The 21,009-nt window shown below is 45.6% G+C and overlaps 2 protein-coding genes across 2 annotated transcripts; one reads left to right on the top strand and one right to left on the bottom strand.

Annotated features, from left to right (window-relative positions):
* Positions 1-421: 421 nt before the first annotated feature.
* Positions 422-14,461, bottom strand: DGKE (diacylglycerol kinase epsilon). Its single transcript, XM_068151025.1, has 11 exons — positions 13,491-14,461; positions 11,205-11,364; positions 10,609-10,728; positions 10,216-10,359; positions 8,587-8,744; positions 7,507-7,558; positions 7,273-7,386; positions 7,061-7,132; positions 6,428-6,555; positions 5,886-5,997; positions 422-5,364 (listed from the first exon to the last, which is right to left on the bottom strand). Exons 1-11 carry the CDS (start codon positions 13,946-13,948, stop codon positions 5,173-5,175), a joined length of 1,710 nt encoding a protein of 569 aa, XP_068007126.1. The 5' UTR covers positions 13,949-14,461; the 3' UTR covers positions 422-5,172.
* A 2,170-nt stretch (positions 14,462-16,631) lies between these two features.
* CUNH17orf67 (chromosome unknown C17orf67 homolog) lies at positions 16,632-20,780 on the top strand. The gene is made up of 3 exons (XM_068151695.1): positions 16,632-16,874; positions 17,579-17,679; positions 19,977-20,780. Exons 1-3 carry the CDS (start codon positions 16,820-16,822, stop codon positions 20,091-20,093), a joined length of 273 nt encoding a protein of 90 aa, XP_068007796.1. The 5' UTR covers positions 16,632-16,819; the 3' UTR covers positions 20,094-20,780.
* Positions 20,781-21,009: the final 229 nt, after the last annotated feature.

Raw genomic sequence — 21,009 nt, 5'->3', positions numbered from 1 at the left:
AATGCCCCTTGTCCTGTCACAGGGCACAAGTGAACAGAGGCTGTGCCTTCCTTCCAGACCCCCAGCCCTCAGATATTTATAGGCATTGATTAGATCCCTTCTCAGTCTACTTAGGGCCTTGCAAGCTGCCCCACGCCAAGAAAAAATGGGCTTCAACCATGTCTGTTGGAGGCTCAGTACTCTACTGGCTGGTCATTTCTTTGCAAATAAGTGTCAAGACTCCTCAAAGCTGTGAGCAGTCAGGTTTGCTCCGAGTTTTTGTTTTCTGAAAGGTGGGAATGGTACAGATGGCTTCTGCTGATGTTTGGACACTCAATAATACAGACCTCAAACTGCACCATAAGGAAACAGCTGCACTGTCACAAGTACACTGATCCCTCCTCTTCCTTACGGCCCTGTGGGGAACCCAAAGTGTCACCTTTCTTGGATATAAAGCCCTCCAAGATATTATAAACTCTACTTTTGTGTTTATTACTTGTATTTTAAGCTTATTTTCCTCCCCTTACTTAGTGCAACCTGAGAACATGTTCACGAGCACAATTATTACAGATCCCATCACAGCATTTCCAAGCTGAAGATGACCTTTGTTGACATGTTGGTATGTTCTTGTATGTAGTTACCACTATTTTAAAGCTACAGCTCTTAAAAGTAACATTTTCACACTATTCTGATCCCTACTTACTGGACAGAAATAGCTACTACACATATTGAAGTTACCAAGCTACAAAAATAAAAATCCATTCTGTTTAGCTATAAAAACTCTAAAAAGAGAAGACTGCTGGAGGTACTCTGAGACTACAACAGCTGGTGTCAGACAAAATGGCTTTTGAGGGGTGTAAACTTTGAAGGCAGAATGCAATGAACTCACAACATGCCCAATTACTCTTAAAATTATTTTTATGCTGGATTCTAGAAACGATTTGCAAACGAAACATCACCAAAGATGGATTACAGACAGCACGAGGGTACAGAGCACAGCCAAGAGGGCAGTGTGAGCAAGGAGCAAACAGTGCTGAATACATTCATACTTTTGAGCAGGTAAGAGCTGGATCCTCAGCTCATGTAAGTCCCCATCCCTAGGTTTAGTCAAGGCATGTGGCTTGACTCCAGCTACAAGTCTCTCCCTGAGATGCCCCAAACCTGAAGTGGGTGTTCTGCTCTCTTAGCAAGATCAAGACACTTGGATCAAGCTCTGCTTTCAGACCTGTGGCCTGAAGCAAGCTCAACAGGGAATGTGCAAATGCTCTCTGTGTATGTAATTGCCAAATGAAGTGTCCTGCTGTCTCATTCTCATGCTCCAGCAGCAGCTCTCACTTCTCAGCAGCAGTCAGAGCATTTTTAAAGCAGTGCTTCACATTCAGCAGGATCCATCAGGTACTAATGTACTCCTAGTATATATCCTAGCTTACTCCTAACTAAAGGGTCAAATCTTTTTCCTTTCCAAGAGGAAGAAAGACGCTAGTAGTCAGCATGCAGTGCAGAACGAACCAGGGTCTTCAGTCAGAACACATGCAGTGATTCCCAAGGGTTCTACTGCTAAGCAGAGATTAACTACCCAGGTTACAGTGGTGCTTTACCACCAAGCATTTGTGGCCAAGTAAAAAAAGTGTAACTACTAAAACATTGCTATCATTTTGCTGTTCCCAGCTAAACCACAGTGCTTTGAGACTTTTCAAGCAGTGAGATACAGTAACACACACACTAAAAACTGTGAGCTTCAGTGCAACATAATACAGAACCAGAAAGAACTGGCCAAAGTAAAACCAGACCCCCAGAGAGGCTTTCCATGAATGCTCAGTTTTTGCACTGCATGCCACAGGACTTGAGAACCCTAAAGTAAAGCAACGTCCTGGAACCTGACCAAGCCCAGACACACTGAAGTGCCTGCAGCAATAAAACCTAAACTTGGTGATTTCACTTCTGCTGTTATTACCCAGCCTGTACATTTCACGCAAGGGGGTGCTGCATGAGCACTGCCAGAACAAACTGCTCATGACTTAGTCTTTCCAGTACTGACCAGGAACAGGGTAAGGGAGAGCTCCTCAGTGCTGGATCAGGACCCAGCTGCAGAGCGCCCTCTGCTGGGTAATGTATATACTACAGTACCTCCAGCTTTTCAGAGCGGCTGTGCCGGTGCTTTATGCACCTGCAACATTAAAACCCCACGGAACACTTTTACACTTACATCACACACAAAGTATTAAGCAACTACAGCTCCATTACAAATTAGAAATGTTCATTTATGCTTCCATTAGAATCTGGGAGCTCACATACTCTGGAATTTTGGACTGGACTGAACACAGTTCAATAAAAGCAACACAAAACAGGGTTTAACCCCATTTGCAACACAGTAGAAAGGAGGATACCCTGAAACCAAGGGACAGCGTGTTGGAAACAGCAAGGCATCCCAGCAGACTCTAGTGCTAATGCTGTATGTTTAAAAAGAGCTATTTTTTGTTGTGCATGGCAGCTGCATGTAGTTACAATAAAAGGATGACCCCATGTCTGATTTGGAACTGGGCACTTGAACCTCACAGAGTATTCTCCACATTATAAATACAACTGTCCAAGAGGCCTCCTCATGCTTACAATGGCTACATTTGCTACCTGGCATACACTGCAGTCACTGACAGTCACTGTGAAGCACAAACTTCTTCACCTCCAGCTGTCCACGACACACAAAACCATTCCCCAGTGGTTTTCTCAGAGAGATGCTCCTTTTACTTCCAGTTCTCCTTCCTTTGCCCCAGAGGAATGGTGGATTGACATTTCACAGAGGACTGCACACCTTTAGGCCTGGCAGCAAGCACAAGGACCTTGCAGCAGCCCACCACCACCAGTGCCCACTCAGGCAAAGTGCAAGAGGACAAGCCAGCTCACCCACCAGGAGGCTTTCAACCTCCTGACATCTCTTTTTTCCTAGATGTCAGGAGCTGAAAGAGTGAAGTTCTTCAATAATTAAAGTTTATTATGCTATAAACCAATTTAAACAATCTGATCAATTGCAGGTAACTCTTTAAACTGTTTTATGACTAAATCCAGTAGCCAGTGGTGTCATTTCTCTGCTTTTCATAGCACAGACATTGCTCCTCCTGTCATTTGGTTGTAAACAGCAGTTACCTAAGGAGAGAACTTCACTGTTTTTAGGCTGCTGATAGTTACAAGTTATTTAAATAATTAATAACTTAATTAGTAAAATTCTTGAAGCTAATACAAATTTAACCTCATAATTAAAAAGAGTAGACAAATGTATCTAACATACTTAGGGGGGATTCAAACCCTTTTTTAAAACATAGATTCAACTATTAACTTGACCTCCATATTTACATACAATAAAATAACTCAGATGAAGTGCATAAGGCTAATGAATATGGAATTTACAAGTGGCTTCTGCTCTACAGTTCATGACACTCATCACATTGTCAGGCAGGTATCAATTCACTGCTCATCAGTAGTACTTAAGATCTAGCACATAGACTTTCTACAATAAAACCCCATCAAGGTAAAAATGCTCTCCAGAGAGGACTGCAATTGAAGGTTTTAAAAAATACTGCCTTTGCCATGGGTGCAACAAATTCCTCTAAAATCTCAACAGTCCATTCAGCATTAATGCAAATGCCATGTGCATTGCTGCAAAAAGTTCACCCTGTGGTATCAATTTCAGTTTGCATCAAACAAAGAAACAAACAAAAGACTGGGGGAGTTCTGAGAAAAGCAGCAACGTTCAGAGCTCTGACTGAGGCTTTCAACTTCTCTTACAGTCTTGGCTTGTGCAAGATATATTCAGCATGAATTACTTTGCAGCTTGGAAGATCCCTTCAGTGACTCAGGTGGACTTGACTGAATTAGGGACAAGTTTGAAGCCTCAATTCATTGCTCTTACGTGCTGCAGGCTTAAAGTACCTAGGATAGAGTAGGAAAAGGAAGCAGGTTTTTACTTTGTTACCTGTGAAGATGTTTTCACCTGAGAAGCTTTGAACCTGAGAAGCTTCAGATATGCCAAACTGACAGTTTCTGTGTCCTGCTGTATGGGGTCTCAGCCTTTACTGCCAGTACAGACCATCAATCTTTTTCTCACCTAATATTGAGTTTCAGGTCCATCAAGCCATCTTTGGCTCCTAAAAGCCAAGCAGAAACCAAATGCTTCCATTCTTGTTTCACAATCAAATTACACACACGAAGGCCAGGACATGCTAACCTCTGCAAACAACTCTGAACCTCCACACTTAAAACTGAAACAGTTAACAGACTGACTCACTATTGACTATTTCCAGGTAGTTACAAAGCAAGACCTTCAACAAGGCTTGAAAAAACAAACACATCTACCAATAATGTCTTTAAACCCCTCCTCTAAATAGCTTAAAAAACAAAAGACAGATTCTTTGTTCAAGTGTTCCTCCAAGAAGCCTCCCCAACAACTACAAAGTTGCATTTACAAAAACTAGTAGTCTCTCATTGACCTGAAGCAGCATCAGTCACAGGATCATTCAGTGCAAGTCACAAAGTTGTATCTTGAGTCCTCAGGACCTCAGGAGTACTCTGTTTATGGCTTACAAAGCTTCTGAAAAAGGTCATTGGCTAACAGAACTTTTCCAGAAACTTCTGGTCCAAAAGCATCTTTCTTCCTAGCTGCCTTCCCAAGAGCTCCCAGATCCTCTGCTCTCCCAGTCAAGCCTATTAGATATACACAGCACAAGCTGGTGAACAGGTAAGGATTTGTCTTGCTCCCAAGAAGAGATGGCAACCAGAAGTCTGCTGTCAGAAAATAGCCCACGTCCTGCTTGGTCTGGGTTTCTGTTCTGGGGGAGAGGGCAGGTAGGAGCAGGCCAAACTCCCAGCTGTTCCCCTTCCCAAGGGCATCAAACTTTACAAACATTATGTGCAGAAGATCTGATTGCACAGCAAGGAAAGGCTGCAGCATCTCTGTCCTGCCACTCGAGCAACTAACTCCTCCAGCCAGGCAGGCTGGGCATCACCACTGACCTGAAAGGCAAACCAGTTGTGGGAGTTTAGCTGTGACAGTTTTCATGCAGGTAACAGCATGGCTTTTTCCTCAGCTCTAGTTCACTCACAAGTATGAGCCTTACAGCATAAACCTGAAGCTAGATTAGGTGTTCTCAGTGGTTTAATGAGCTGAAGTCCATCGCTGCACGACATTCAGCTCCACCAGATCTACTCATCCTCATCTGTCTGCTCCCTGGCGGGCTCTGGCTCGGATGTGCTGGACGCGTCGTCGTCGGTCTGCTCCCCCGAGTGGTACAGCATCAGTGCATGAGTCTTGTGAGTTATGGTGACAGTGCAGGGCCCCTGGGCCCATGGCTCCCCATCCACCTGCATTGGCATCTTGGAGCTCTTCAGGATCAGCTGCATTGAACAAAGAGCACAGGGTCACAGCAGCTCCCAGGAGCAATCAAGGCAACTTTGAAACCACTGATGCTTCATCTTTTCAGCATACAATTATTTCACAGAATTCCAAGTTGATGGGGAGTTGGAAGGCACCTCTGGAGATCATCCAGTCCAACCAAAGCAGGTGCACCCATGGCAGGCTGCCCAGGATCACAATAGCCAGGTGGGTTTGGAATTTCTCCAGAGAAGGAGACTCCACAACCTCTCTGGACAGCCTGCTCCAGGCCTCCAGCATGCTCACACCAAAGAATTTTCTCCTTCTGTTCAGGTGGAACCTCCTGGATTCCAGTTTGTGCCTGTTGGACTGTTGTAGCCACCAACCGCAGCAACAGAGTACTGTGAGTTATGACAGAATTACTTTTTACTGAGAAGAAAAACACCCAGCTCAGCTTCAAACTGCAGCTTCAGCTCAGACAGTTGAGAGTTTCAGATTCTACACCATGAATTAAACCCGAGGTGGGCTGCTAGGCCCCACTTACCCTCACTGTGTGTGCCTGCCCTAGGCGCACAGGATTTGCTAGTTTCACCTGAATCTGGGCACAGTGAAAAGAACCATGAACACCAACAACTTCCAGAAGTCCATCATCATGCCTGTCAATTAAAAAAAATGAGACTTTTTAGTGATGCTTATGAGCTGTAAAATACCTGCCCAGATGTTCCACAGCCCTTTGATGGCTATTCCTACAGAGAGGACAAACGCTACTCTACAAAGCTGTTTAACTTTCCATTTCTGCTGGACAACAAACCACACAAGAACACAAGTATGGAGCAACAGCCCAGCTGATACACCCCAGCTAGCTCCTGTGGATAGATGACTTTCCAAGGTGCAGAGGTGGATTTTTCTTCCATAAATCCGTACAATTCTCTAACACAAAGGAAATGAAAACTCATAGATGGCCTAGGGTCACAAGGACTCCTTCTGACTTCCAGACAGGTCTGGCCACATAAGGACAGCTTGCTGGAGGGAGCTATTTCCACTACAAGTAATGTTAAAGGGGAATAAAAAAGCTGCACTGTGTACCTTGCCAAGGGGTAAGGTTCATCACCCATTCCTTCCCAAAGCCTACAGCCACCTCCCCAGTAGCCAATATTCAGGACAATGATGCCTTCCAAATTGGGCAACTCGATTCGCTCACCATCCAACTCTAGCTTTAAAAGACAAACACAAGTTAATTACTGTTGCTCAAAGCAGTACTTCAACATCAGCCAGTTCAGCTCTTGATGCATTTAAAAGGCTTCCAGATGAACAAAAGCTGGCCCTGTACAAATGGAACTTGTTTGCTTTTCATACTTTAGAAAAATGGCTTCAGATTTTACAAGATAGCCTAAAATGTAACAAATCTCTGTTAGCAGAGAAAGGAACTCTCACTTATGCAAGTCCCTGAGGCTAAGGCAAATTTTATCTGACCATCAGTACTTGAACTGAGGCAAGGCCAGAATAACTTGTAGAAAATTTTCAATAAGCTCAAAGCCTTGAATTCCAAGAAGAAAGCTGCAGATAGCAGAAGGAACTTAAAAGATACTCCAAGTCCAGAGCCATCCTTACACAAATATCATGTAGCTGAAAACTGCAAAGCTTTTCCCCTTTTCTTTCACAAGTTAAGTTTTCACACCCCATTGACTGTCCAGAGAAGCAGCAAATTAAGAAACTTACCTCAACCTTTTTGTTAAGATCTTTACATTCTTGTACTAAGCAGTCTTTGGTTCCATAAAAAAAATACACAGCCTATAAAACCCAAAACCGACAGAAGAAGGAGAACAGAAAACAGTTAGGAAAAGACAATGCAGGGGAATAAAGCAATGTAAAGCAAAACACCAGCTCTAAGTCAAACCAGCAAGGAGAAAATGGCACTTTACCAAACATACCTTGTTGATAATTCTGCTGGAAAACAGAGAGGGAGTCTTCTCACGGTGAGCATGAAAATTTAAAGCCATGAGAGCATCAGGTCCTATAGAAAAGTAGTTGTTCATTGTGAATACCTGCAAGACAGAACTTCCAGTTAGGCTCTTATTAAATATCATTATTAGGACTTAAAAGTCAGAGTGTTTAATGGGGGGGGAGGTAACCAGAGAGTCCATATTTATACTTGCAAACCATACCTTTGGTTTCCTTAAGTTGTAGTATCCTTTGTTTGTTACTTGAACCTTCCATCTGAAAAACAACAGCTGTGACTTAGACTCATGACAGACTGTTCTCAGTTAGGAATCTCCTTTCTGTAGTGAGACCAAGTCAAAGGACTCAAATTTAGAATAAACCTTTATTTAGAATAAACCAAACCAGGTTGGAAGAGACCTTCAAGATCATCACGTCCAACCCATCAACCAATCCAACCCACCCAAACAGCTAACCCATGGCACCAAGCACCCCATCAAGTCTCCTCCTGAACACCTCCAATGACGGCAACTCCACCACCTCCTTGGGCAGCCCATTCCAATGGGCAATCACTCTATCTGTGTAGAACTTCTTCCTAACATCCAACCTGAACCTCCCCTGGTGCAGCCTGAGACTGTGTCCTCTTGTTCTGGTACTGGGTGCCTGGGAGAAGAGACCAACATCCGCCTGTCTACAACCTCCCTTCAGGTAGTTGTAGAGAGTGATAAGGTCACCCCTGAGTCTCCTCTTCTCCAGGCAACCCCAGCTCCCTCAGTCTTTCCTCATAGGGCTTGTGTTCCAAACCCCTCACCAACTTTGTTGCTCTTCTCTGGACTCATTCCAGCAAGTCAACATCCTTCCTAAACTGAGGGGCCCAGAACTGGACACAGTACTCAAGGTGTGGCCTAACCAGTGCAGTGTACAGGGGCAGAATGACCTCCCTGCTCCTTCTGGCCACACTGTTCTTGATGCAGGCCAGGATGCCATTGGCCCTCTTGGCTGCCTGGGCACACTGCAGGCTCATGTTCAGCCTGCCATCGACCAGTACCCCCCAGGTCCCTCTCTGCCTGGCTGCTCTCCAGCCACTCTGACCCCAGCCTGCAGCACTGCATGGGGTTGTTGTGGCCAATGTGCAGAACCCGGCACTTGGACAGTTAAATTACAAAAGAACTGAGCCTTGTAGAACAACTAAATAAAGACTAATTTTGGACCTCAGTTGCTTTGTAGTTCTCTCCAGCAGTACAGTGCTGAAAACAGCCATCAGCCGTGTTTGGTTCTACAGAACTCATCTCTGCCCTGTTCCTTACCTGTCCAATTTGATTCCATCTGCCTCCATGACATTCCGTAGGATTTGCTCCACAGGGACTTCTCCAGCATAACCTGCACCCCAGCCCAGTGTGTTAGACAGGTCATTGCCTGTTCCCAGAGGTAAAATTGCAACTTGTGGAATATAACATTCTTGCCCCTAGGATACAAAAACAGAGTATCAGCTCCTTCTTCAGCCTTCCTTTTCTCTCCTAAGGAAAAAAGCAGTTTGTGCTGAGGATTGAGCTGGCAGTGCTAGGACAGAGACAGCACGTTTAAGTACTTGGTGTAGGGATAACACAAAGGAAATGTTACACAATGAGAAGGAAAGGGAATACCAACACAACATGGAAACAAGGTGTAGGTATGACTGAGCAGGGCATGCCTCCAGAAGAATGGTGCTTTGGACCTCCAAGTGGAACCCTGAACTTCTCATCTGATTTCCTTGTGCTGCAGCCATAGTAAGTTACTACTACTGCATATGTCTCTGGGAAGCAGCACCAAGAGAGAGGTGACCCACAAGGCTGTGGAGCACAGCAATCACCAACATGCTCTTACAGACTGAAGTGAGCTTAGGTCTAACCACCAGAAGGACAGGGGTGTATCCAACCAGGGACAAATTCACATACTCAAGAGAAGGACAGTCAGTTTCTAAGCTTCAGAGATGCCACCTCACACACACAGATCCAGCTGTCACCAGCTGCAGATGCTAGACCCCTTTGCAGATCACAGAGTGACAGACATTTGAGTGGCCACCTCAGCAAAGGTTTTTGCTCTCTTTCCCACTGAAACAGGAGCAGCTATTTCAGCTTTGAAAGTCAGCTCTGAAAAGTACTTGCACTAAGTGGTCACTATTTTTTCTACATGAGTTATCAGCCAGGTAACCTCTATTTGAGAGTCAAGATAAATGAAGGGAGCAAATAACCTGCTGCTGATAACCAGAACGTTTGCTGATAATCCCAGCAGTATTAATGTAACTCCAATGGCTCCATTGGAATACTTGGAAACAAAGAACACAGATTTCATCAACTATTTTGCCTCTGAGGGACAATATATCAAGTGCCCGAGGCCAAGTACCCAGATAATCGTGTTCATTAGCCCTTATGGTTACACTTTATTGTATTTCTAATTTATCAGTACCTACAAATTCTCTGCTTGCTGCTAATAGGTGAGGCTGCAGACTGATAAGGTTGTTTAGAACACAGGATAAGAAGCAAACCACTATATTAATTCCTACACTGGCAATACAAGCAGCAGAGCCAGCAAAATGATGAGGTTGTGCTAGGAGAGAGAAGCAGGCTGAGCACATTAATCATTGTTATTGATGCAGTCTACAACAAAATAACTCTGCTTAGACCAAGAGGAAAGAATAATGCATTAAATATTCTCGTTTTACTGAAAAGAGCAACTGCAAATGTTATTTAAAACCTAAAGCTTTCATAGCTTTCCTGAACTACAGGGACTCAGTGCAAGATGCATTCATCATCCCCCACCACAAATAAGGAAGTCTACAAATATTTGTCTGCAGGCTTACTCAGGAAGTTGAAAACAATAAAAGCAGGTGGTGCAGCACTTCAGCAGTTCTAAAACTCCTTTCACCCTACGACATCTTTTAATGTAAAGCCCAATACCTTTATCTTCATCTCATCAATTGCATCCAGGACCCAGCCAACTGTGCCGTCCCCACCACAGACCAGAACCCTGACAGCGTTGCAAGGCAGCAAGAGACAAAGCTGGAGTGCTTTAGCAGGTGCAGTCTTGCTTAGATCAAAAACCTGGAAGAAAGGAAAACAGAAAGTTCTGTAAGTTCACAGAACACAACTCAGGGTTTGCCTCACAGATAAAAAGCTTCAAGAAGTTCACTCTAATGCAAAACAAAGATTCTCCATTCATAGTATTACATTAACAAACAGAATGGCTTGGGTTGAAAGGACCTTAAATATCTACTGCCACCAAGTAAGCAAGGTGGTGTTGAGTCGAGTTCAAGCTTCTGTTTTATGATGGTGGCTTCTCACTGTACATACCTGAACAGGGTTCAACAGGATTTTAAACTCTCTTAGCAAAGTTTCACCCATGTTGTTCCCACTGCGAGTATTAGCCAGGACGATCACTGGCATCCAGTGCTTCCTGCTGTAAGGGACTACCTGCAAGAAGGGAAACATCAGTCAGGCATGCAAATACTGCTCCTTTGAAAACCTGCACAGCTTTGCTCCAAAACCTGTCCCCTCTGAGTGCTGCTGAGAGCAATTAGTCTGAAGTAGTCAAACCAGAAATAAACACTTCTGACACACCAAGGCTGAGGATTTTTGTTCTGCTGGGCTTAGAACAACAAATTCTACAATGTTATCAACACAGTGGCAGGAAAATCACAACACATTCAAGGAAGAAAAGGGCAGAAATCTCAGGGCTGTTTTGGAATTACAACCCCCCAGTGTCTGCTCATGCTTCAGCTACCACATTCACAAATACCAAACACCTTCTAAATCACACTGCAAGTCCTTCAGATACATTGAACCATTTACCTGACAGTTGTTAACCTGACAGTGTGCCGAGTTCAAGTCTGAGGACATGGGGTTTGGGGGTTTTCCTGTTCTAAACCCAAGAAACAGCAGCCCATTACCTTTTCATAACTGGCTCTTTTGTCTTTACGTAGCTGGTTGATTGTAGACAAATAATATGGTGGAATAATTAAGTCTCTGAATTCTCCAAACGTGCACTCCTCAGTCTTCAAATGCTCCATCATGCACTCGTCGTGTACAGTGTACTGACACCACACACATCTGGGGAGAAACAAACCAAAAGCCATGAAAAAAAAAAGATCCTCAGACAGCAGGCACTTGGACTTTGCTCCTTCATTTCAGGTGGACTAACTTGCTGAAAAGCACTGATGTTTACAAGCACCACTGTAATATTCTATCATAGAATGGTTTAGGTTGGGAAGGGATCTCCAAATGCCATCCAGTCCTAGCCCCCTGCAGTCAGCAAGGACATCCTCCACTAGATTAGGTTTCTCATAGCATTTTGGAGCCTGACCTCCATTATAACCAGTGATGAGACCTCAACTACCTCCCTGGGCAGCCTGTTGCAGTGTTCCACCACCCTCATAGTGCAGAACTTATTCCTCACATCCAATCTAAATCTGTTCTTTCATTTCAAACCATTGCCCCTTGTCCTGTCACTGCAGGCCTTTGGAAACAGTCCCTCTGCAGCCTGTCCCCATAGCAGAGGCACTCCATCAGGTCCATGTCCTTCCTGCGTTGAGGGCTCCAGAGCTGGATGCAGTACTCCAGGTGAGGTCCTACCAGAGCAAAGTGGCACAATCCCCTCTCTCTGTCTCTGGCCACACCGCTTTTGATGCAGCCCAGGCTGCCAATGGCCTTCTGGCCTGCAAGTGCCCACTGATGGCTTCTCATCCACCAGCACCACCAAGTCTTTTTCTATAGGGCTGCTTTCAGTTCCATCATCCCCCAGGCTGTACTGATATCTAGGATTGCCCTGACCTAGGTGCAGGACCTTGCATTTTGCCTTACTGAACCTATATTCTATATGTTGCCTATATTCTAGGCATGTTACAGAGCAAACCATGTGTGCCCTGCAAGTTGTGTTGGCTACAGAAAATGATGCAACTTGGTGATGTGCTTCTAAGCCTAGAAAAGCATTTGAATCCTGTGGAGAAAAAAACAACCAAACACAGATGCTTTAAATGAATTCTATTCCTTTCAATTCCCTAAACAGGTGCTATAAGTATCCCTTTGGCTTGTCTGCAATAATAACAGACTGGAAGCCTGTATGAGAAATTGAACTCTTGATCCTTAAAGAGCCCAGAGAAAACAACACAGTTCAATTTAATAATGCTGAACAGCATATTTCTTAATATTGCCAACAGCCCTTTAAGTCTGAAACCTGAAAGGTTACACAGGATTGTACAAGGCTGATGGGATTTCATCATGCAAAATTGCTCAGCTTTTTGACATATTCTGAAAGCTGTCCTGGAAAAGGGACTGGAACAAGAGCTGCAACATCCACTGCCAGTCTCTGCAGAATGTTAATCCTTTTTTGCTCCATCCAAAGCCTTGGTTTAAGCAGATGTGAAAGCTATTTTTGGAGCCTTCTGACTAATCCAGCACACAACTAGAGTAGCAATGATACTATGGCTGTCATGTGACTTCCCTTCCCTCTCTTCTTTCCTTTCCTTTCCCTTTTCCTTTCCCTTTCCTGTCTTTGTCCCTTTCCTATTCCTTCTGCTTCCACTTCCTCTTTTGCTTCCTTAAACCTGCTACAGGACAGTTGTTTGCTCTAGTTACACTGAGCAGAGGAAATAGCCTGAAATTGTCCCAGGGGAGATATAGGTTGGAGATTGCAAGAAGGGTCAGGGATTAGAACAGGGGAGTGGTGGGATGACCATGCCTGGAGGTGTTCAAGAAACCTGTGGCCATGGCACTTTGGCTCACAGTGGTTCAGGCTGGTGGTTGGACTCGATGATCTTGGAAGTCTTTTCCAACCAAAACATTCTATGATTCCTTGACATTTTGGTGCCCTGGATCATGAGCTCAGATTGCTCTGGCTATCCACTGCACCTATCACAAGTGCATTAAACCCTTCTTAAGGTCTAAAGCAAAAACTCTCTTGGGCATAGAGAGCCTTTTAAATCTAATTACACAGTAGCTAGCACATCATGCTGGAGTAATGCAATTAAGAGAAGTGGGCATGAGATGCAATGCCATACTCTTAATCTGACTCAAATTACCCACAAGCATTTTAAGTTTAGGTTCCTTTAAGTTGTTTTCTAGCAGTTTCACATTTGACTACCGCAAGATCTTCTTTGGGGTGCTGTGCCCCAATAACCCCACACACAACCCAACAGACATGGCATCACACTCAAACAAAGCAAACTCCTCGGTGCTACCTGTAGTCGCAGAGCTTGGGCTGTGTGCCACACTGCTGTTTGCAGACCATGCAGCAGCTGCAGAGCGGGACGTTGCCCCGGATCCAGTGGTGCGGCATCGAGCTGTGGGCTCCGGCGCTGCTCCTCATCATGATTTCCTTGCAGAGGAATCGCCGGTCGGCCTTCTTGAGGCAGCCCTCTCCGACACGCAGCCCGCAGCAGCTGCAGAAGGCGCCCTGCAGGATGTGCTGGGCGCAGATGCAGCAGTAGGTGGGCTGCCCGAAGAGGTCTGTGTAGTGCCAGTCATGTTTGCTCTTGCGAAAGATGTCTCGGATCAGCAGCTGCCGCCGGGACCGCTGGAAGCTGCACCACAGGGTGATCAGCACCGGCAGGAAGACGGAGCACAGCGTCCAGAACACCAGACTGCAGTCGGCCAGGCCCGAGGAGGCCGCGACGCTCCTGCTCCCCAGCCCTTCCATCCCTCAGCAGCTCGGCCTCGCCGGCCAGCCCCTCACACTGCCCGGGCAGACAGCAGAGCAGGTCCGGGCACGGTTCCCTGCTTCAAGGAGCCGACGCGCAGCTGCACGGAGCATTTTATAATCCCTTGCTAGGGCCAAAGCACCTCCTGCCCCCCCACATCTGACCTCCGAGCCGAGCGCAGGCTTTCCGTGCTGCCCAGGGGAGAGCGCTGCCTGCCCAGGTCCAGAGCAAGGCTGGGCCCTTCTCTCGCCCTACGGGAGGGCTCCGACTCGCGGCTCCGGTTGCTCAGCTTCCACTCGGGCTTCTCTGCACGGGAGGACGGGCGGGAAGGAAGGGGAACGGCCCCACGGCGTAGCCCCCGGACCCTCGCACGCCGCGCCCCCTCCGCTGCTCTGCGCTGGGGGCCTCCGCCGTCCGCCTCCGTTCCCCGCTGCACAGCGCAGAGGGAGCTCCTGGCGGCGGCTCCCCAAGGGGCAGCCGCTGGGCTAAGCGGCAGCACGGCAGAACCAGACGAGCGGCGACCGCCGCCGGGGATGCGGCGGAAGCGGAAGCGGCAGCGGCCGAGGGCGGTTGCCAGGCGACCGGCGCCGCCCGGAAACGGCGGGGAGGGTTGATCAGACCTGTGTCGCCACAACGCATTCCGTGCTGGTGACCCCTGCCTGTCGCGACAGGCGGCTCGGCTTCGTTTGCAGCAGAAGCGGGGCGGGAGCTCGCTGGGGCGCGGGGCCGCAGCCTCCGGGCGGCAGAGGCGAGGCGAAGGGCTGGGTGGAAGGGTCTGGGAAATGCTGGTGGTGGCTTCGGGCTGAGATCTTGTGTGTGTTCCTGTGCTACCCCACCCTACGTGCTTTCCCCCTCTAATGTCGTTCTGCCCTTACATACCGTGCTGTTTCCCCGACAGCTGATCTAAAACAAACAGTCACTGCCATTAGGAACTACAGGCTTTGCACTTTGGAACCAGTACCTTGAACAATAAATTCAAACAATATACACCAGATTTCCTGGATTTTGGGCTGCTGCTGTCTTAAAACACCTGCTGTAAAAGGCAAGTACTCCACACTTTGACAGTACTCGGGTTTCCAAGGAAAACCTCATACTGGAGGTGAGACTCAGAGCTGCTTTGTCTCCGTCACTAGTGATACTCAGGTCCAGCCCTCAAACATACAGCACCCTCTGTCTTACCCTATAGTTCTGTCAGACTTACAAGTGCCTCACTAACTGGGAGCAGTGCTGCTTGTCTAGCCTGGCTGGCTAAGGAGATGTCTCACTGGTTTTCACCAAAGGACACTGAAGATGTCCATCCCAGGAGCATTTACGGAGCCCCACTCTGACCTGCTCTTTGGTTTCCTGATCCCTCCTGCATCTTAACATTTTTTGAGACCCACAGCTCTCTGCCAGATTTCACTCTCACTCAGCAGCAGACACAGTGGCACAAACAGAATAAACTCAACTTCTTTAGGAGATAAAAAGGCACAGAGAAGAGACCTGCTCAGTGCCAGGCTGGCAAGCCCCAGCTGAATCCCTGTGGTGCAGCAGAGGTGGGGTTGTGCTGTACCTTCCCATCCAAGGGGAAATGCTCATCACTCACACCCCTCCTACATGAGCCCCTGGTGAATTCCAACTCCTCCTTGAAATGTCAAAGGGACACGTTTCTTTTCCTACAAACTGGTGATGCTGGTGCTGTATGTCCAGCAAGGCACTGCTCAGGAGAGGTCCAGATGGTCACATTCCTCAGGTTGGAAACTAGCTGTTTGCCAAGTAATTTGCTAACCTCCATTCTTACTCCCCACTGCTAAGGACATATTTAATCCTGTTTTCTACTAACTTGTCTTGAACAGAGAAGGATTATGTGAATTTTCCTTTGCATGGTTCTATTAATTTGCTAACAGTCTCCCTGTGGTGTTTTTCAGCAATGATAATTTGGCTTTGTTTGGGTTAAACCACATCAACATGTGATTCTGTGCTGGAGTGGAGTTACATTTAGGTTGACTATTAGGAAGTTTTTTTTACTGAAAGAGTAGTTGGGCATTGGAGCAAGCTGCCCAGGGAGATGGTGGAGTCATCATCCCTGGAGGTGTTCAAAAAGTGAGTAGATGTGGCACTTCGGGACATGGTCTTAGTGGAGTGTTGGATAGAAGCTTGGACTTGATGATCTTAGAAGCCTTTTCCAACCTTAATGATAATTTTTGAGGAGGGGGCCCCATTGCAGCTGCCTTTGACATTAACATTCACTAAGGGGAAATTCATAGTTTCACAAAATGGTTTGGGTTGGAAGGGACCTTAAGGATCATCCAGTTCCAGCCCCCTTGCCATGGACAGGAACATGTCCCACCAGCCCTGGTTGCTCAAAGCCTCATCCATTCATCCTAACCTTGAACACCTCCAGGGAGGGAGCATCCAAGACCTCCCTGGACAGCCTGTTGCATTGTCTCCCCACCCTCACTGTAAAGAATTTCTTCCTAATCTCCAGTTTAAGTCTCTCCAGTTTAAGTCTCTCTTCTTCAATCTTCTGTCCATTCTCTCTCATCCTAGTTGTTTCCTCTCAAAACCAACTGTTTAACTTAGGCTGCCAAACCCATTCCTTGCTCTGCTAAACAAAGGTGATGTGTTTTGTTTCCACAAATTTAAACTACCCAGTGTGTAACTCTGAAGTGGAAAAGAGGTCTTCTATTCTCTTTCCCTCAGGAGCAGAGTTATGCTTAGAATGTGCAAGCAGATAATAGCCCAATTCAACACTTGAGGCCAGATGTCTTCAGAACCACGGTATCACTGCAAGTAGTCAAAGCATAAACAAACAGTTGTGACTTCAAATAGGGGAGTGCCTCTGTCAGTGCTACTCATTTTGGAAGAGAACAGGAGAAAGCAGGATCAAAATGCAGAAGTTACTTCTGCTTGTCTCCTTTTTGGTCCTGATGAGCACTTTATCAGGTAGGAGCTTATCTGAAACAAACCTATATGTGTGTGTACAGCTGCACAGCATGTTATAAAAGTATTAGTTCATCAGCCTTGTATTTGAGTGTCTTCATATTTCATATTTAATGCTAAACTAGGTTTATATTGCAGGCTTTCCAGGACTTTTTTTTTAAACAATCCTGCTATTGTATTGGGTATTTTGACTCTCTGCCTTACCACACTGTAGTCATTCATTGTAAACCCTCCCCCCCCCCAATGTTTAATTTTGCTACCTTACTATTTTAATATTATTTTACCAAGGTCCTTCAAGCTGAATGCTGAATGCAATCTCTCCTCTGTACCAAAAGCCTGACTTACTACTTTGAAAAAAAAAGGACCCTGAAAAGGAAAGCACCATAGAAAAGAGCAAAGAGCTGGAAGAGCTGCTAACATCTGGGGTTAGATGGTGCTGTTATCTTTTCTCATTTTAGAGAGGAGCAGGCATATGTAGGGTTGGCTCCATACTGGTAGAATTATAGAAAGCAGGAGTATAAAAATGGTTTAAAATTCCACCCATCTCTCCTGGAATGCAATATCCCCTGGGAAGGGGCTGGAATGAAAGAACACTTTGTCTCTAGACAAAACTCAGGTTTGGAGACATTTTGTTTGACAACTGACAGATAAAAGACTCGATTTGGGGGGGGGCATTTTTGATCAAATGTCTGCTTTTCTGTCTTCAGACTCTTCACCAATTTTGCCTGAAAAAGATGCCAAGCAGGTTCTGAGGAGTCGTCGTGAAGACAGCCCGAGGAAAGCTGGGTTCCCTGATGAGCCAATGAGGGTGATTGGTGATGTTTATTTTAAAATCACATCATCTCATTAAAAAAAACCAACAAATCACAATGCCAACCCCCCAAATATGTTATTGCTCAGTGTTAAGTTTCTGTAGCAGCACATTATGACTATCACCCTTTTAAACAGCTGAGTTCTTCCAGGTATCATTAGCAGCTCCCCCCTTTAACATCCTTGCAATTACTGTTAATTATCATTCTGTAAGTGCTGGGCATTGCTGAGGAAATGTGTGCTGGCAGAATGTGGAAATGATTTGTCAGGGTTCAAAAAATGCCAATTAAATTATGGAGAAGAAAGTGGCTTTTCATTTGTAGAAATGTGGATTTCCTCAGGTTGTCCCTGAAAAAGGAAATAACAGGAAATGTCTTCTGCTTGCAGTACATTCTGCACTCAAGGCAGAAAGGAGAGGTAGGTGTCAGTGGTCAGTGTGGAGATTGAGGTAGTTCTGAAGTAGCTTTTAAAATCACTTCCTTTCATACCCTTATTTATGGATGCCAGAGGATGGGTTGTTCTGACATGGCACAAGGTTTTAGTTGCTAGCTTAAAGCAGCATCATCTTTTGTGCATGCAAGGTTTGCCTGTATTTATTTCTAAATCATATTTTGACAAAAGAAAAAAGGAAAAGAATTAAAGAGCCTTCTGTTTCCCTTGCTTTGACAACATCTAACACATAATCCTGCACTTCTCAAGAGGTACTTAAGGTATTTTAAAATGACTGCCTGTTTCTTTCCAAAGTAAATAAACTGCCAAACCAACACTGTTCTGAAGAGGCAACCGGCCCCAGAAGTTACAGAGCACACAACAGGCTGGGCACGTGTGACAAAAACACAAGGGGTTCAGTCTGGGAAGGTGCTGGACACTTCTGAACCCTGCAATACACAGGGTGATGATACCTGGCAGGACTGAGCTCTGTGGAATCCTAGTGGACAGCAAATTTCCCACAGGCCAGCAATGTGCCCTTGTGGCCAATAGGGCTGGCGGCATCCTGGGATGCACAAAGAAAAGTGTGTCCAGCAGGTCTGGGGACATTCTCCTGCCTCTCTACTTTGCCCTGGGGAGACCACACCTGGAATACTGTGCCCAGTTCTGGACTCCCCAGTTCAAGAGAGACAGGGGGTTTGCTATGGGTTCTCTGTGACAGAATGAAATGAGTGTTGGGATGAACCCATCTCTGCTCAGCTATTTTTAGCAAAAGCTGTTTGTACCAGGCCAGATCTTGCTGAGCTGGGGAGTTTAATTTGCAGTTCTTCGTGACATTGTTTGGTTTTGACAGAGCTGCTTCAGTGAAGAAGCCTGTGCAGCTGTAGGCAGCAAGACCTGCATCTTTGAGGACTTAAAAAATGTCATTTATATTACCAGAATGTTTTAATCTTACTGTGGCCAAGACCCTGCTCTTCGTCATGTGCCATCTTCTCAGCCATACAGACCCATTCTCCCCCAGCTCATGATGCAGAGGGGTTTGAGCCAAGTCTCCCCATGCTGCAAGGATAGAAAGCACAGTAGAAGGCAGGATACTGAGGCTTCCTGCTGGCACCCAGTGTGCCAAGCCTCTGGTCAGCACAAAGAGCACAGAGCTGGATGACAGCAGGAGGTCTTGGCCATGCAAAGGGTTTACACTGCAGCTTCCACTCCTACAAAGCTCCTCTGCAAAGCCCTGGGGGGTGTCCTTTGAACATATTGCTGTTCCCAAAGCTTATGAGCCCTCCTGTGCTCGGGCTGCAAGTTGTTCAAGCTAAATTTTGTTCCTGGTAGAACCTGAGTTTTTTGTTCACAGCCCACTTCAGCTTGATAACTTATATAACAGATAATTCACATTAGTTTATCTCACACAGAATTCAGATGCATGCTGCTTATTAGAGCCCTTCAGACTACTGCCACATGATCCTGCAAGGGGTTAATGTTTTTGAATCAGCAGGAATCCATCTTCAAAAGAGGCTATGACAGGCCTATTTGTGAGAATCCTTCTGTCCTCTCAGGACCCACAGAGGTTTCTGTGTCACTATGCAAATAAGGAATGTGTATGCAGAATTCCTCTTTTCTTACTCATAATTCCTATGAATATTGTAAAATTCTTGCTCAGCACCTTTACTGATCTGGATGTTGATGTCTTTCACTGACTATAGCTAGGTTGGGGCAGGCTGCCTGGCATCAGTGTTTCTCTATATTTGATCATTTTAAGGGATAAATTAATTGTTTTTATATAAGCTATAAAATTCTCCTGGTTCGCTGCCCTGACATTAGCTTGGGTGATTCTGTGTTGCAATCATTTTTCCCTGTCTTTAACAGGAGTATATGCTTCACCTCCAGCGCCTGGAGCAGAGATCAGAAGAACAATTCCTTGAGCACTGGTTGAACCCACATTGTCTCCCACACTGCAACAGGGATTTAGTGCATCCAGTCTAAAGGCTTTGCCTACCCCACACTCAGCAGCTTTCTGGATGGGCAGCTTTCTGGATGCTGGAGGAATCCTGAATTACAGTTTTCTGGGTTAAATGCCAATACTGTATGAAGACACAGCAAAACATTTCTGCAATGCTACTCTCTGTTTCATTGCCTGATGAGTATTTCCTGCATTGTTTCATAATAAAAGCTTGATTCAAATCAGTTTTCAGATGATTTTGCCACCTTAGTCTCCCATAATATATGCTGACAAAAATCACTGGAGTGAGGCTCAGTGTTGTGCAGTACTAAAGGGATGTCAGAGGACTTTCTAGGTTCAGTAGCTGGGCAGCACCATGGAGCAGTCTCATCATTTTGTAGTTTCTCTGCACAGCTTTTCCCTTTCTTTTGTAGTTCTGCCAGATCAGGCACATGTATCCAACCACCCCTTTTCTGCCTGTGTGCCTTTATAACTTATGCCTTGGTAAAGAATATCTTGCACAGTTAGTTGGTAAACATAGGACATCTGCAAAACAACATCAGAAATGTTCTGATGGCTCCTACATGACTCTTATGATCTGTAATGGCAACAGAATTAGTTATGAATGGACTAATGTAACTTCTAGAGATTCTCACTGCACTCACACTAAGAGTCTGAGGACTTGTAGCAAAGACATAAGGTAATTACTGCTGCAATAGAGCATTTGATAGGCTGAAGCAGATCAACAGTCCTTCTAGTGTACTTCCCTTCCAGTAAGTGACCTCTCCTAGATGATTCCAAGGAAATAATTTAAATCTCAAAGCATCAAAGGCTTGCTTTCCCTTACTGTCAAGATGAAATCAGAGATTAAATCTGGGAGTGTAAAAAAGTATAATCAGGCTGCTATTGTGTGCTTCATTTGTAATACTCCCAATACACAGACCTCAATTTGCATATCTC

The sequence above is a fragment of the Melanerpes formicivorus genome, unplaced genomic scaffold (genome assembly GCF_026170545.1).
Source record: "Melanerpes formicivorus ecotype bairdi unplaced genomic scaffold, bMelFor1.0.p_v2 SCAF_21, whole genome shotgun sequence".
Lineage (NCBI taxonomy): Eukaryota > Metazoa > Chordata > Aves > Piciformes > Picidae > Melanerpes > Melanerpes formicivorus.
Note: the sequence above shows the minus strand (reverse complement) of the source record. Positions and strands in the feature narration are given on the sequence as shown.

What these genes read in the sequence shown, in the direction of transcription:
- DGKE (XM_068151025.1), bottom strand. Translation starts at nt 13,948, where the DNA reads ATGGAAGGGCTGGGGAGCAGGAGCGTCGCGGCCTCCTCGGGCCTGGCC. An exon ending in TTGATGAGATGAAGATAAAG is followed by an intron (nt 8,745 to 10,215) that starts GTATTGGGCTTT and finishes TTTGTATCCTAG; the next exon opens with GGGCAAGAATGTTATATTCC. An exon ending in ACAACTTAAGGAAACCAAAG is followed by an intron (nt 7,387 to 7,506) that starts GTATGGTTTGCA and finishes TCTGTCTTGCAG; the next exon opens with GTATTCACAATGAACAACTA.
- CUNH17orf67 (XM_068151695.1), top strand. Translation starts at nt 16,820, where the DNA reads ATGCAGAAGTTACTTCTGCTTGTCTCCTTTTTGGTCCTGATGAGCACT. An exon ending in CCTGATGAGCACTTTATCAG is followed by an intron (nt 16,875 to 17,578) that starts GTAGGAGCTTAT and finishes TTCTGTCTTCAG; the next exon opens with ACTCTTCACCAATTTTGCCT. An exon ending in TCCCTGATGAGCCAATGAGG is followed by an intron (nt 17,680 to 19,976) that starts GTGATTGGTGAT and finishes TGTCTTTAACAG; the next exon opens with GAGTATATGCTTCACCTCCA.